Here is a 14,843-nt window from a genome sequence, read left to right as displayed (position 1 = left end):
CATGATGATTGTAGGATTGTAGAGGACATTTTGGGACAGCATGGTGGCCAGCTATTAAGTCGTCTGTTTTCATCGCAAAATTCCACAGTATTCTGGACATCTGTGTTGGTGAATCTTTTGCAATTTGTTCAATGAACAATGGAGACAACAAAGAAGAAAGCTGTAGGTGGGAAGCGGTGTATTGCGGCCGACTGCAGCAACACAAACACAGCCGGTGTTTCATTGTTTACATTCCCGGAAGACAGTCAATCTTTACCATTGGCCTGTGGAGAACTGGGACAACAGAGACTCTTACCAGGAGGACTTTGAGTTGGATGCGCAGACGCGGTACCGTTAGTACGCATGCAGCTGCGGCTTCCAAACATTTGATCGCTTGCCCGTACGTGCGTGCCGCTATGTGCATGGCACGTACGTAACTTTGTGGAAATATATGTGCTGTATGAACTTTGGGGAGGTGAACGGTACTTTGGGCTGTGGGATTGAGTGTGTTGTGCAGGTGTTTGAGTTGTATTGGCGGGTTATATGGACGAGAGGAGGGAGGTGTTTGTTATGCGATTAAATATAAGCCTGGTTGTGTTGTGGCTAATAGAGTATATATATATATGTCTTGTGTTTATTTACTGTTTTAGTCATTCCCAGCTGAATATCAGGTCCCACCGGCCTCTCACAGCATCTTCCCTATCTGAATCGCTCCCACTGCCCTCTAGTCCTTCACTCTCACTTTCCTCATCAACAAATCTTTCATCCTTGCTCAAATTAATGGGGAAATCGTCGCTTTCTCGGTCCGAATCGCTTTCGCTGCTGGTGGCCATGATTGTAAACAATGTGCGGATGTGAGGAGCTCCACAACTTGTGACGTCACGCTACTCGTCTGCTACTTCCGGTACAAGCAAGGCTTTTTTATCGGCGACCAAAAGTTGCGAACTTTATCGTCGATGTTCTCTACTAAATCCTTTCAGCAAAAATATGGCAATATCGCGAAATGATCAAGTATGACACATAGAATGGACCTGCTATCCCCGTTTAAATAAGAAAATCGCATTTCAGTAGGCCTTTAAGCCTACATGAACTCCATGGTGTTCAGGGATGAATAGTCTCTCCTATTGCTATTGTACCATTTTTTTCAGCTATAGTTACATTAATCATTAGTAATGCAGCAGCCTAGTTTTGAATGGCAGGGTCCCTGCTATCACATGTTGATAAAAAATATAACATTTATATAATAAAAATCACCTACAGGCTTCCTAAATGCTGTAATAAATTAAGCATGATGAGTTGACTTGAAACTGTTTAATGTTGCACTTTTTATATGTAGAAGAAAAGTTTTGTCATTTTATTTAATCTGAGCAACAACTTGAGGCAGTTTAATGTTGATTAACGTGGGCAGAATTATTAGTGTTCCAAATGTTAAAAGGATAAAGCCATTGTTTACAAATTTGGTAAATAAATAACCAAAAAATTTATTTTTTGTTGTTTTCTTACTGGACAGAAAATGAACCGAACCGTGACCTCTAAACCGAGGTACGAACCGAACCGGAATTTTTGTGTACCGTTACACCCCTACTGAATGGACAAGCGTTTAGTCGATAACAAATCTCTAACCAACACGTTTTACACAGAAATGAGGCTATTTTCAGGAAGAAGTACGTCATGCCTGTGTACAATATCACAACAAATGGCAATCATATGGTTATTGTCAGTACTGTCAGAAAACAAAGACTAAAACGAACTACAACCAACATTAGCAATGGGCATACTGGTGAAAATAAATAGAGCATGCTTAGCAGCCTAATGTACGCTAACGGGCATATATTTCCTAAGCATTACACTAGGACCTAAGCACCATCACACCATCTATTGGTTGCACGAACATACTAGCTTTGTTAGACAAGGTCATAGAATGTATTGGACAATATAATTTACATACGAAATGTCGATTTCAATTTATTACAAGAAAACATAAATGCCTTACCTACCTATTAAGGAGGAAATTAGCATGTTTGGTGTCAGATTAAAAAATATTCTCCGCCTTCAATCGTCTCCATCTTTCAAAGGCATCCCCGATACAAATCCTCGTTTTGTTCCTGGCTTTGTCATGAATAAGTTTAGAATCGTAACGACACCTTTTAGATTTACTGAGGTCTGACATGTTTAGTACCTTTACCAGTGGCAGTAGCTCGACGAAGATGGCGGTGCGCAACTGGCAACCTGGATGTGACACACTCACGGACTTTTTTATTGGTCAAACGGTGGAGGGCGGGGCATCGAAATGAAAACAATAACAAGATTTCGGGGTTGTAAATCTAATTTTGAAATGAGCATATCCCGGCTGAACTACTGTTATAGTTTATAGAGGTATTCAAAAAGAACATGATTTATGAATGCCCCTTGACATATCAGGGCCATTCAATGATGACTTGACATGAAATAATTACATATGGCTCCTTTAAGCTCTTTAAAAAATACAAAAAAAGGTCAAACGTTTGTGCCTTTCGGAGGACATTTAGATGTTAACTGGCTGTCCAGCTTTGCACAAGTAAACACACTGCAGGACTGCTTGTATCGGAGAATTTAGATGCAAGTCGATATCATCCGACATGTACCTTTTTTGCCGATATCAGTATCGGCTCAGAAAACCCCTACTTTTTTGTATTGACAGTCTGTGCAGCTGAATCTTATCTAATAATGTCATCAGTCACTTTTACTGCAAAAGGACAACGTACCATGAGTTTGGAGGGGGAAGAGCGAACCATGTGTTAAAAATTGACATTTTTATGGCCGTCTGAATTACTTGCAGTATTTTGTCACTCACAGGGAGTTGGGGTTAATATGTCGAGCCCACCTGCGATCTATTGTCCATTATAATCTCTGTCCACCAGATAAAAAGAAACATGTTTTGTCTTACTGAGCTTGTACTGTTTTCACTGCACCATAGCTGCTTCACTGGTACATTCCTTTAACTTAACATAGTCTGATCTCATGTGCAATAACAGCCACATCTATCTGCTCGTGCAATATCCGGTTAGCTTGTGGACTGATTTCCCATTTCTTGTAGTATATTGATCGGTTTTGAATTTTAAATGCACCTTACCAGGACAGTTCCCTGTATTTTCATCATGCTTCATGTTTGATGACAATAAAGCCTTCGTTTCTATTATTTTCTATATTTTTGGTTGTCAGTTTGTACGTACTGGCATGTTTACACTGCAAAAACTGAAATCTAAGTAAGATTAAATATCTCAAATAAAGGTGATATTTGCTTATTTTCTGTCTGATAAGATAATACTTCTCACTAAGCAGATTTTATGTTACAGTGTTTTACTTAATTCAAGAATATTTTTCCACATATTGAGCAAAAAGGTCTCTTCTTTTTTTTCTACCAAGAAAAGTGCACTTGTTATTAGTGAGCAAATACTTATTTTACAGTATTTTTGGGTTCATTGAGGTTAGCTAATTTTACTTGTTTTGGAAAGTCTTGACAAGCTGAATGTTCTTGTTCTATTGGCAGATAATTTTGCTTGGTTCAAATAAAATACCCCTAATTTTTTATTTTTTTTTTCTTGTTTTTGAACACTGACTTTTTGCAGTGTACTTTCTGGTGACTGTATGATGACAAAGGACGTTACAAATGGGACCGTTCACTGTTTGATTTTGCGGCAGTGGTGAGAAGGCGCTCATCGAGGAGACTCCGTTAGACCAAAGTTCAAATATGTTCACCAAACTGAAGTGAGAAAAACATATTTAAGCAAATGACATGTGTTATCATTAATGGCTACCATTCTTGTTATTCCATCTGTAGCGGGTGTGTACTCGCTCTTTCGGCTGCGTTGTCTTTTTCCTACTGTTCCGCCCGGGGCCTGAAACCAAGTCGTCTGCATGAGACACGAGCGTGCTAACTACCGAGCTAAAAGGTGAGGTTTTACGAACATACACATGGCCCAGCCACATCGACTGGCCTCCGTTGGACATACATTTTGCAAAAAAAAAAGTTATGTATTTTTGATTGTAGGTTCGTGCGTATGTTAGCTACTTGGAGAATGTCATACTGTGTTCGTCTTAGACCGGGGGTCTGCAACCTGCAGCTCGAGAGCCGCATGTGGCTCTTTAGCGCCGCCCTAGTGGCTCCCTTAAACTTTTTTAAAAATGTAAGAAAATAGAAAAAGATGGGGGAAAAAATATATTTTTGTTTTAATAGTGTTTCTGTCGGACAACATGACACAAACCTCCCTAACTGTTAGAAATCCCACTGTTTACATTAAACATGGTTCTCTGGCGAGAGTATTTGGCGAGCGCCGTTTTGTCCTACTAATTGTGGCGGTCCTTGAACTCACCGTAGTTTGTTTACATGTGTAACTTTCTTCAACGATGCCAGAGAAAGACATATGTTATACCACTCATTATTTGTCTCATTTTGTCAACCAAACGTTTTATGCTGTGTGTGAATGCACAAAAGTGAGCTTTGTTGATGTTATTGACTTGTTTGGAGTGCTAATCAGGCATATTTGGTCAGTGCATAACTGCAAGCTAATCGATGCTAACATGCTATTTAGGCTAGCTGTATGTACATATTGCATCACTATGCCTCACTTTTAGCTATATTTGAGCTCATTTAATTTCCTATGTCCTCTGTGTATATAATTTATATCTGCATTTCTCATGACATATTATCTGTATGTAATATAGCCTGCATTTCTCATAGTGGTGTGTGCCGTTATAGACCACAGTAAACGTAACTCAGCTTGCATAGATTGTAATAAATCCATTAAAAGAAGACAGCCCGCCATTTCCTTTAACTTGGACACACACATCTATACCTTTGGCCATTCTAAGACAGTCATTTCCAGGAGTTATCTCACCCTCTGAGAAGTTTTACTAATGTTTGCCAATGTTGTAAAAATGTGTAGAATAAATATTACATTTCAGTCAACGAAGATTTGTGTCAGTCTGCGACACAGTCATTTTGATAGTAGGCTAATATAGCTAATATAGACACTTGCATCATGTGTTGTCTTCATCATAAGACTTATATAAGGCTTTTAATTTTTTGTGGCTCCAGACAGATTTTTTGAAATATTTTTGGTCCAATATGGCTTTTTCAACATTTTGGGTTGCCGACCCCTGTCTTTACTATCTGATTCATGTAGAATAATCTTTTTACCTATACCTCTGCATATTTTGAACAAAGGTCAATCCAACAATAGCTTCTATCTTTCCTATCAGCAGTCAAAAGAACAGGCTGTAGCTTTTTGTCTTTCACTATCTGCACTTTTGCCACATCAGCGTACTTAACGATAGCAGTCAGTGATCGCATCATTTAGGTCAGACCTGGGTGGCCGCCATTAAGCTTTTCAATCTGGCCCGCCGGACATTCCCGAAAATTTTTCTAGATCTTTAAAATGGAAACTGTAGCTGCCATTATGATGTGCAGTGATGTTTTCAAATGACCGTAGGTCTTGAACTATACAAAGTATTTCATTGGTTGGAATCTGCGCTTTTGCATGATATACTAGTTACTATGGTAATCTAATTAGTTACTATGGTAATGTAAGTCACAGCAGCTCAGACGAGGCACCAAGCAGTGTGGGTAGGAAGCGTTTCCACAGAGTGTTTCCAGAGCGGTCAGCCTGAAATGCGGGTGTCAGGGGAAGGAGATTTTTACAACAAAGTTATAAAGCTTAGTGATGTATCAGATAGTAGGTGTTTTTTTTTTTTTTTTACCCTTCACGTTCATATTTCACTGTTTTTGTTGCATTTTTGTTGATTGTAAAATATGTGGATGGAGAGGGGGTGTGACATTCATATGTTGTCAATATTCAGTGTTTTATCGTTCATAGTTAATATTGTAAATCCCACATTCTTTATTTTCAAGTACATTCTGGGTGTCTCATTCAGAAAAAATATATAAAATTCCATTCTGTTTTTTCAGGCGGTCTGTCATAACGTTTTTAGCATTCAATCAGACATTATTGTGAGGTTTTGTATTAGTGTTCCTAAAAATAGGACCCAAGCACACATACTGTAACGCACATTTACACAGCTTACATATATATGTATACATAGATAGATACACTGCAAAAAGTCAGTGTTCAAAAACTAGAAAAAGGGGTTCTATTTGATCTATATGATTTTATTTGAATTAAGCAACATTATCTGCCAATAGAACAAGAAAATTCAGCTTGTCAAGACTTTCCAAAACAAGTAAAATTAAAGCTGCAAGCAGCGATGGACGGGACCGACTTTGACGGCACATAAAATCCAAACCGGAGCAGTAATTAAAACTCTTTCATCAACTTTTAATCAGAAGGGTTCAATCTCTCTCCTGTGCTAGTTTGAAGCAGACACGACAAACGCGCTCAGAGGAGATAATGTTGAAAAAAAGGTGACTGTTTTGACCCAACTTTTATTTTGAAGGGGGAATTGCAAACTTCCTGTTGATTTTTGCTGGGGGTTGTCAATATATGAAATGTAGGTCTAAGTGAGACCTACATAGAGATTTTTGTTTCATGTCTGTCTCTACGACATTCCTACTGGCAGTTACAGGCAGTTTTGTCTGTGTTTTCTTCCTAGGGGGCGATACAGCGCAATTTTGAGTTGTGGGGTTTGGTTTTTTGATTAGATCGCAATTTTCGCCAGTCCTGATGTGTGTGTCAAATTTGGTGAGTTTTGAATCATGTTAAAGGGGTCAAATTACAGCTCAAAGAGGCGGCGGTATAATAATAAAGAATAAAACGCTAGAAATACAATAGGGTCCTCTGTCCCTTTGCAAAGGGACATCCGGTCCCTATTTAGCTAACATCAATGAACCCAAAAATATCTTAAAATAAGTATATTCTCACTAATAACAAGTGCACTTTTCTTGGTAGAAAAAAAAACATGAGACCTTTTTGCTCAATATGTTGAAAAATATTCTTAAATTAAGTAAATGCTAGTGCCATTATCTTGACATAATGATATGCGCTCGGCATCATGATTTTTTTTTTTCATGCTTGAAGTAAGAAATTATTACTTTAAAAAATTAGTTTTATACTTGAGTGTTGATGACACAGCTTTGCATCAGTTGACATTCTAGTTTCAAGCAATATAGGTCATAAAATATCAGCAACAAGCTGTAATATCTCACTGAGATAATTTCGGACCAAAACCCTTAAAACAAGTAAAACACTCTAACATAAAATCTGCTTAGTGAGAAGAATTATCTTATCAGACAGAAAATAAGCAAATATCACCCTTATTTGACATATTTCATCTTACTTAGATTTCAGTTTTTGCAGCGTAGATAGATATAGCGGCCCCCACACTGCAAAAAGTCAGTGTTCAAAAACAAGAAGAAAAAAAATACAAAAATTAGGGGTATTTTACTTGAACTAAGCAAAATTATCTGCCAATAGAACAAGAAAATTTGGCTTACCAAGACTTTCCAAAACAAGTCAAATTAGCTAACCTCAATGAACCCAAAAATACCTTAAAATAAGTATATTCTCACTAATAACAAGTGCACTTTTCTTGGTAGAAAAAAAAACCCATGAGACCTTTTTGCTCAATATGTTGAAAAATATTCTTAAACTAAGTAAATGCTAGTGCTATTATCTTGACATAATGATATGCGCTCGACATTACATTTCTTGAAACCAGCAAACTTATAGTAAAAACTAATTTATTGTTCTTATTGGAAAGGCAACAAGGCAACCGCTTGTTACTCTCGGGGTCTCCTACCCGCTCAGGCAAATCATATGGTCTAAAAATAAATGTTTCCATCCATAACAAGACATCATCGCGCCAAGTGCGTGCTCTTTCAGTCAATTAGTGCGCATATATACAGCCCGGCCCCCAGCCAAATTTTTTTTTATTGTAATTTTGAAGAATTTATCTGAATGTGCATGAACTATTTCTGTTCAAAATAGTTAGAAATGTCACATATTAAATGTTTAAATATTAACTGTCAGTTTACTGTACTGTGCCAACTGTACTACTTACTATATGAGTACGTATTTTCTCCTGTTTCATTGAAAATAAAACATCAAAGTCCATTTGGCTGTCATCCGTTTTAATTATGAGACACAATTGTGTCAAGATCATGATTTTTTATTTCATGCTTGAAATAAGAAATTATAACTTTAAAAAAGTAGTTTTATACTTGTGAGTGTTGATGACACAGCTTTGCAACAGTTGATATTCTAGTTTCAAGCATGTTTTACTCAATATAGGTCATCAAATCTCAGCAACAAGCTGTAATACCTTACTGAGATCATTTCGGACCAAAACCCTTAAAACAAGTAAAACACTCTAACATAAAATCTGCTTAGTGAGAAGAATTATCTTATCAGACAGAAAATAAGCAAATATCACCCTTATTTGACATATTTCATCTTACTTAGATTTCAGTTTTTGCAGTGCAGACACATTTTTTTCTCTAAATTTGGCCCCCCCGAGTCAAAATAAATGCCCGACAACAATGAAAACAAGTACCTGGTTGGCAAACTGGTTGGAAGGGAAAGCAAGGATGCGTAAACCTCTCTCAGCGTACTTGGCGTGCATTTCGGCAAACTGAGAGTAGTTTACGGGGGTCCTGCCTCATTTCGAGGCTACGTTTGTGATGACGACGACGTTGCCCCTGAGGAGGAACGTCAACATGTTTGGTGTCGTTTGTTACAAGACGGAGGCCGCGCGAGTCAACGCTCACCTGTATTTCTCTAGCGAGACCACGTTACCATCGATGTCAGTGGCTGAGAAGTCATAGATGGACGTTGCCAAACTCCAGTCCTCGGTCGGGGCGCCCTGTTCAATGATAAAAGGACATTCAATTATTGATAGGGATGTGCCAATCGATCGGCCACCGTTCAGTATAGGACGATTTTCGTGAAAAAATATGTATTTGCCATTGTCGATCAAAAACGCCGATCTCTTCTGGCTGACACTATTTTAGTCCCATGGCCAATAATTCTGTGTCTCCATTAGGGATGTCCCGATCCGAAATTTGGATCGGATCGGCTGCCGATATTTGCCAAAAATTGCGTATCGGCAAGGCATGGGAAAATGCCGATCCAGATCCAGTTTAAAAAAAAAAGGACACCAAAGCGAAAAAACACGGCACGTTTCATTGAAGGCATATTAATAGACGCCAATATAATAAACATAAAAATGCATCGAAGTGACATAAAAAGATTAAACATTATGCAAATGTTATACAAATAAGTAGACATAATATAAACGTATACATTAGAAAAATAAAATAAAACTACCAGCAATTGATCAAATTCTAATTGATAAAATAGTTTTATAATCTTAGTCAACAACTTTTGCATTTAATCTGCTCCAGTCCTGCTAAATCAACAAGTATGTCCTCCTTTCTTACCAAAGCCTGCAGCAGGACCGTGAAGAGGACTGTGGACCCTAGGGGCCGCATGACTGCTCTTCAGTCAGGGCCTTTGAGGGCAGATCAAAACTCCTTCCTTCGACACACAACCTGAATGACGACTGCAAGGGAACGCGTGTCCACATCCTTTTATAAAGCCAACTGATAAGCTGCCATTATCCAATATGTCCTCACCCCGCCGAACCATAATCCACATCAGAGCTGCACGTGTCCTGAGGTCCACAGTCCATAAACATAATCGTAAGCTCATCAAAGTGTAAACATGTGAAGCAACGTACTGAATGAATAAGACAAACAAATGGTGTTCTGTAAACACACCTCGTCTTCACAACAACTAGTAACCACTCACTGTACTGCATGGTGTCCAAACTACGGGGCATTTTTGAGTCTTTTTTTTTTTTTTTTACATTCACACATTTAAAAAACACTTTAAGACCAATGTCTTGGGAAAAGATATCACTCTTGAATCAACACAGTAGTTAATACTATGATCGATGTTAATTACAAACTAAATGTGGGATATAAAAAAATAATGGAAGTATAAATGTTTGTATAGAGCAGTGTTTTTCAACCTTTTTTGAGCCAAGGCACATTTTTTGCGTTGAAAAAATCCGGAGGCACACCACCAGCAGAAATCATAAACTCAGTTGACAGTTAAAAGTCATTGTCACAATTGTTGAATATGACTTTAAAGCATAACCAAGCATGCACTAATATAGCTCTTGTCTCAAAGTAGGTGTACTGTCACCACCTGTCACATCACACCATGACTTATTTGGAGTTTTTTGCTGTTTTCCTGTGTGTAGTGTTTTAGTTCTTGTCTTGTGCTCCTACTTTAGTGGCTTTTTCTCTTTTGTTGGTATTTTCCTGTAGCAGTTTCATGTCTTATATTTCCCGCATCTACTTTGTTTTAGCAATCAAGAATATTTCAGTTGTTTTTATCCTTCTTTGTGGGGACATTGTTGATTGTCATGTCATGTTCGGATGTACATTGTGGACGCCGTCTTTGCTCCACAGTAAGTCTTTGCTGTCGTCCAGCATTCTGTTTTTGTTTACTTTGTCGCCAGTTCAGTTTTACTTTCGTTCTGCTTAGCCTTCCCTAAGCTTTAATGCCTTTTCTTAAGGGCACTCACCTTTTGTTTATTTTTGGTTTAAGCATGAGACACCTTTTTACATGCATTTAAAAAGCAATTAGCTACCGGCTGCCACCTACTGATATGGAAGAGTATTACACGGTTACTCTGCCGAACTCTAGACACTCAACAACAACACATCATTTGCAGACTATAATTACTGGTTTGCAAAAAATGTTTTTAACCCAAATATGTGAAATTAGATAATCTCCCACGGCACACCAGGCTGTATCTCAGGGGTAGGAAACCTATGGCTCTAGAGCCAGATGTGGCTCTTTTGATGACTGCATCTGGCTCTCAAATAAATCTTAGCTGACACTGCTTAATACGATAAGTAATGAATAATTCCGCTGGTAATCACAGTGTTAAAAACAACCACGTATCAACCAGACTACAAAGCCATCAGCAAAACCATGCAGCACCAGAAGTCACATTAATGGTAAGATAATAGACTTATTATACTCTAAAAATGTTGGTCTTACTTAAAAATGCACGCATTTAGTTCTATTCGTTGTTAAAAAATATTATACGGCTCTCACAAAAATACTTTTTAAAATATTTGGCTTTCATGGCTCTCTCAGCCAAAAAGGTTCCTGACCCCTGCTGTATCTGGTGTGCCATGGTTGAAAAACCGTGCACAGTGGTTGAAAAACACTGGTATATAGTATATAATTGGTACAAAGGTTTAACTAACACGTGTACAAGGATATTTCACATGTCTTTACTGTGTATATAATTGAACAGTATATAATTGAACAGTGTTTATGTTGTGTACAAGGTGTATTTATAATATGTCGTGCAAAGGAAATTTCATATTTTTAGGAAGCTCATCTTGTATTTGACATTTTTTATAGGGTTAGGCGCAATAAGTGTTCAACTTCAGCCTAAACCCTTTCGGTTGATTGAAACTTTTATTAGTAGATTGCACAGTTCAGTACATATTCCGTACAATTGACCACTAAATGGTAACACCCGAATAAGTTTTTCAACTTGTTTAAGTCGGGGTCCACGTTAATCAATTCATGGTCTGCAACATTTTCAATTTATGAATGTACAACTGTTTATGTAAAACTGTTTGTTTATTTTGTTGACCGCCATGTGTTTAAGAACACACTGCTGTGTTTAAATGGAGACAGGTGTGGACAATATTGGATACACTTGTCCCCACACTAAAAGTATACAGCGAAGGAGAAAAACTATATGATGTTGCTTTAATTTTGACAATACAGCTGCTGTGACGGAGTTAATGAAGTGTGGAAACGTGCTGTCATGCTGTTGTACTGAACCACAAGGGGGTGTTAGAGAAGAACACTTCTTGTTTATTAGACTTTATCTTCATTTGCCAAACTGCTTTGTGTTTTATTTTGACATAAAGTAAACGCCATGTTTTTTTTCATGTCACAAAGGTATTACTTTAAAAACCATTTGACACATCATTTTGTTAAGGTTTTATTGTGTGTAGTTAATTCCTATACGACATATTTCTGCTCAAACTCTTAATGGATCAGTCCCGATACAGCATCTTTTACATCTAAATAACTTTAAAAAATTTAAAATAAAAAAAAATACTTCCCTCTATCAAAAGGTAATAATAGAGATAAAGGCTTCAATAAATGACAAAAAGCTGACAAGTTTATATTAATAATGAATTAAAAAAAACTGTATATGTTTGGAGCCGCTGCCTGGAAAGAAATTAATGTTTGCCTTGGTGCCCTTCTAACTTGCCTTGGTGCCATAAAATATGAGCTCTCCTTTGAGGCAACACTTGCCTTGACCTTAAAAAGTTAAAATTCGAGGCCTGCAATCCTGCCCACCCACTCCACCAGACAATTGAGGGACAGCGGAGCTCATACTCCAACAGGCTCCTTCAGCTTCGTTCCCACAGTGTTCCATTCAAGAACTCCTTCATTCCGCACTCCACCCAGCTGTATAATCACTCGCCATACAGCAATAGATGATATCTGTCTATTACCTGACACCTTCTATGTTAGCTTTGAATTTAATTATATTTATATAGCGCTTTTCTCTAGTGACTCAAAGCGCTTTACATAGTGAAACGCATTATCTAAGTTACATTTAAACCAGCGTGGGTGGCACTGGGCGCAGGTGGGTGAAGTGTCTTGCCCAAGGACACAACAGCAGTGACTAGGATGGCAGGAGCGGGGATCGAACCCAGAACCCTCAAGTTGCTATACCAACCGAGATATGCCGCTTGCGACTTGTCTTTGTTTATAATGTATATTTTCTGCTGGATCTACTCTCTATTTTATGCTCCACTTGTTTTGCTATAGCTGTTACATATACTGTAATATTGTACATGGTAATTGTTGTATATTGTATACATTATATAATAATATAACTCCGCGACCCCGAAAGGGACAGGCGGTAGAAAAACGATGGATGGAATATAATTAGGGATGTCCGATAATGGCTTTTTGCCGATATCCGATATTGTCCAACTCTTTAATTACCGATACCAATATCAACCGATACTGATGTATACAGTCGTGGAATTAACACAATATTATGCCTAATTTGGACAACCAGGTATGGTGAAAATAAGGTCCTTTTTTAAAATATTAATAAAATAAAATAAATTAATTAAAAACATTTTCTTGAATAAAAAAGAAAGTAAAACAATATAAAAACAGTTACATATAAACTAGTAATTAATAAAAATGAGTAAAATTAACTGTTATAGGTTAGTACTATTAGTGGACCAGCAGCATGCACAATCATGTGTGCTTACGGACTGTATCCCTTGCAGACTGTATTGATATATATTGATGTATAATGTAGGAACCAGAATATTAATAACAGAAAGAAACAACCCTTTTGTGTGAATGAGTGTAAATGGGGGAGGGAGGTTTTTTGGGTTGGTGCACTAATTGTAAGTGTATCTTGTGTTTTTTATGTTGTTTTAATTAAAAAAACAAAAAAAACGATACCGATAATAAAAAAACAAAAACATACTGATAATTTCCGATATTACATTTTAAAGCATTTATCGGCCGATAATATCGTCAGGCCGATGTTATCGGACATCTCTAAATATAATATATAAGTACCGTATTTTTCGGAGTATAAGTCGCTCCGGAGTATAAGTCGCACAGGCCGAAAACGCATAATAAAGAAGGACAAAAACATATATAAATCGCACTGGAGTATAAGTCGCATTTTTGGGGGAAATTTATTTGATAAAAGCCAACACCAAGAATAGACATTTGAAAGGCAATTTAAAATAAATAAAGAATAGTGAACAACAGGCTGAATAAGTGTACGTTATATGAGGCATAAATAACCAACTGAGAACGTCCCTGGTATGTTAACGTAACATATTATGGTAAGAGTCATTCAAATAACTATAACATAGAACATGCTATACCTTTACCAAACAATCTGTCACTCCTAATCGCTAAATCCCATGAAATATTATACGTCTAGTCTCTTATGTAAATGAGCTAAATAATATTAGTTGATATTTTACGGTAATGTGTTAATAATTTCACACAAGTCGCACCCCCGGCCAAACTATGAAAAAAATTGCGTTTTATAGCCTGAAAAATACGGTATATATTACATACTGTATATATAATATGTAAATATTACATATATGTTATATTGCTACTATGGTACATTTTTTATCTACTTTATATATTTTGTTTTCGCCCTCTTTTTTATCCTTTCCATCCTTTGTAACTGAGCTACTGTGTGGAACAATTTCCCTTGTGGATCATTAAAGTTTGTCTAAGTCTACAATATCTCCTTGCCAATCAGCAAAGTAATCATCTCAGTGTACAGTGCATACAGATAAATATGATGACGTCAGTTGTTTACGAAGCCTGTCTACAGCAGCAGAAGCCTACTCCAATTAAACTAGTCATTTTTAGTCATAAATTACTAAGTGTATCAAAGTCATTAAGTAAGAAATGCTATTTATGTGGGAAATGTGGAAAGAATAGCCATGAAAACAATGCTAATCATTCATTAGGTTGGAGACATTCCAGTCATGCTCGTTGAAAGATTTGAGGGGAAATAATTCATTCTAGAGATTTCAAACATGCGGTATACAAAAGTATCGTGGTACTTTACCGTCGAGGACAAAACAAAGTACAGTACCATCGCCAGCATCACTCCACTGGCGGCCACAGCTGCAAATGTTATTATTAAGCATAACGGCCTCATTTTGCTCTTCAAAGAGCGAGCATGTTTATGCAAACCGTGAAGGAAGCAGCAGCAGACCACGCCCTCTGCTGTGTTGTGAAACGCCATCGCCCTATTTAAAAAAAACAGGAACTTTTTTTTTTAATATATAAATTTATTTTCGGCTGATATTG

The 14,843-nt window shown here is 37.3% G+C and overlaps 1 protein-coding gene across 3 annotated transcripts in view; it reads right to left on the bottom strand.

The window, feature by feature from the left end:
* Positions 1-14,738, bottom strand: part of gpx4a (glutathione peroxidase 4a) — a 20,852-nt gene extending 6,114 nt beyond the window's left edge. Inside the window, exons 1-3 of one of the 3 annotated variants that reach the window (XM_072915083.1) lie at positions 14,626-14,738; positions 8,681-8,775; positions 8,467-8,611 (exon numbers count right to left, since the gene is read on the bottom strand). In XM_072915083.1, the coding sequence (XP_072771184.1) occupies positions 8,467-8,611; positions 8,681-8,775; positions 14,626-14,691 (306 nt within the window). In that variant the 5' untranslated portion in view covers positions 14,692-14,738. Of the gene's footprint in view, positions 1-8,466; positions 8,612-8,680; positions 8,776-9,352; positions 9,517-14,598 lie in introns of those variants that run through there. The other 2 variants (XM_072915082.1, XM_072915084.1) reach the window with 2 other exon arrangements.
* Positions 14,739-14,843: the final 105 nt, after the last annotated feature.

This window comes from Nerophis lumbriciformis, linkage group LG18 (assembly GCF_033978685.3).
Source record: "Nerophis lumbriciformis linkage group LG18, RoL_Nlum_v2.1, whole genome shotgun sequence".
NCBI lineage: Eukaryota > Metazoa > Chordata > Actinopteri > Syngnathiformes > Syngnathidae > Nerophis > Nerophis lumbriciformis.
The sequence above is the reverse complement of the archived record's forward strand: the minus strand, read 5'-3'. Positions and strand labels throughout refer to the sequence as shown.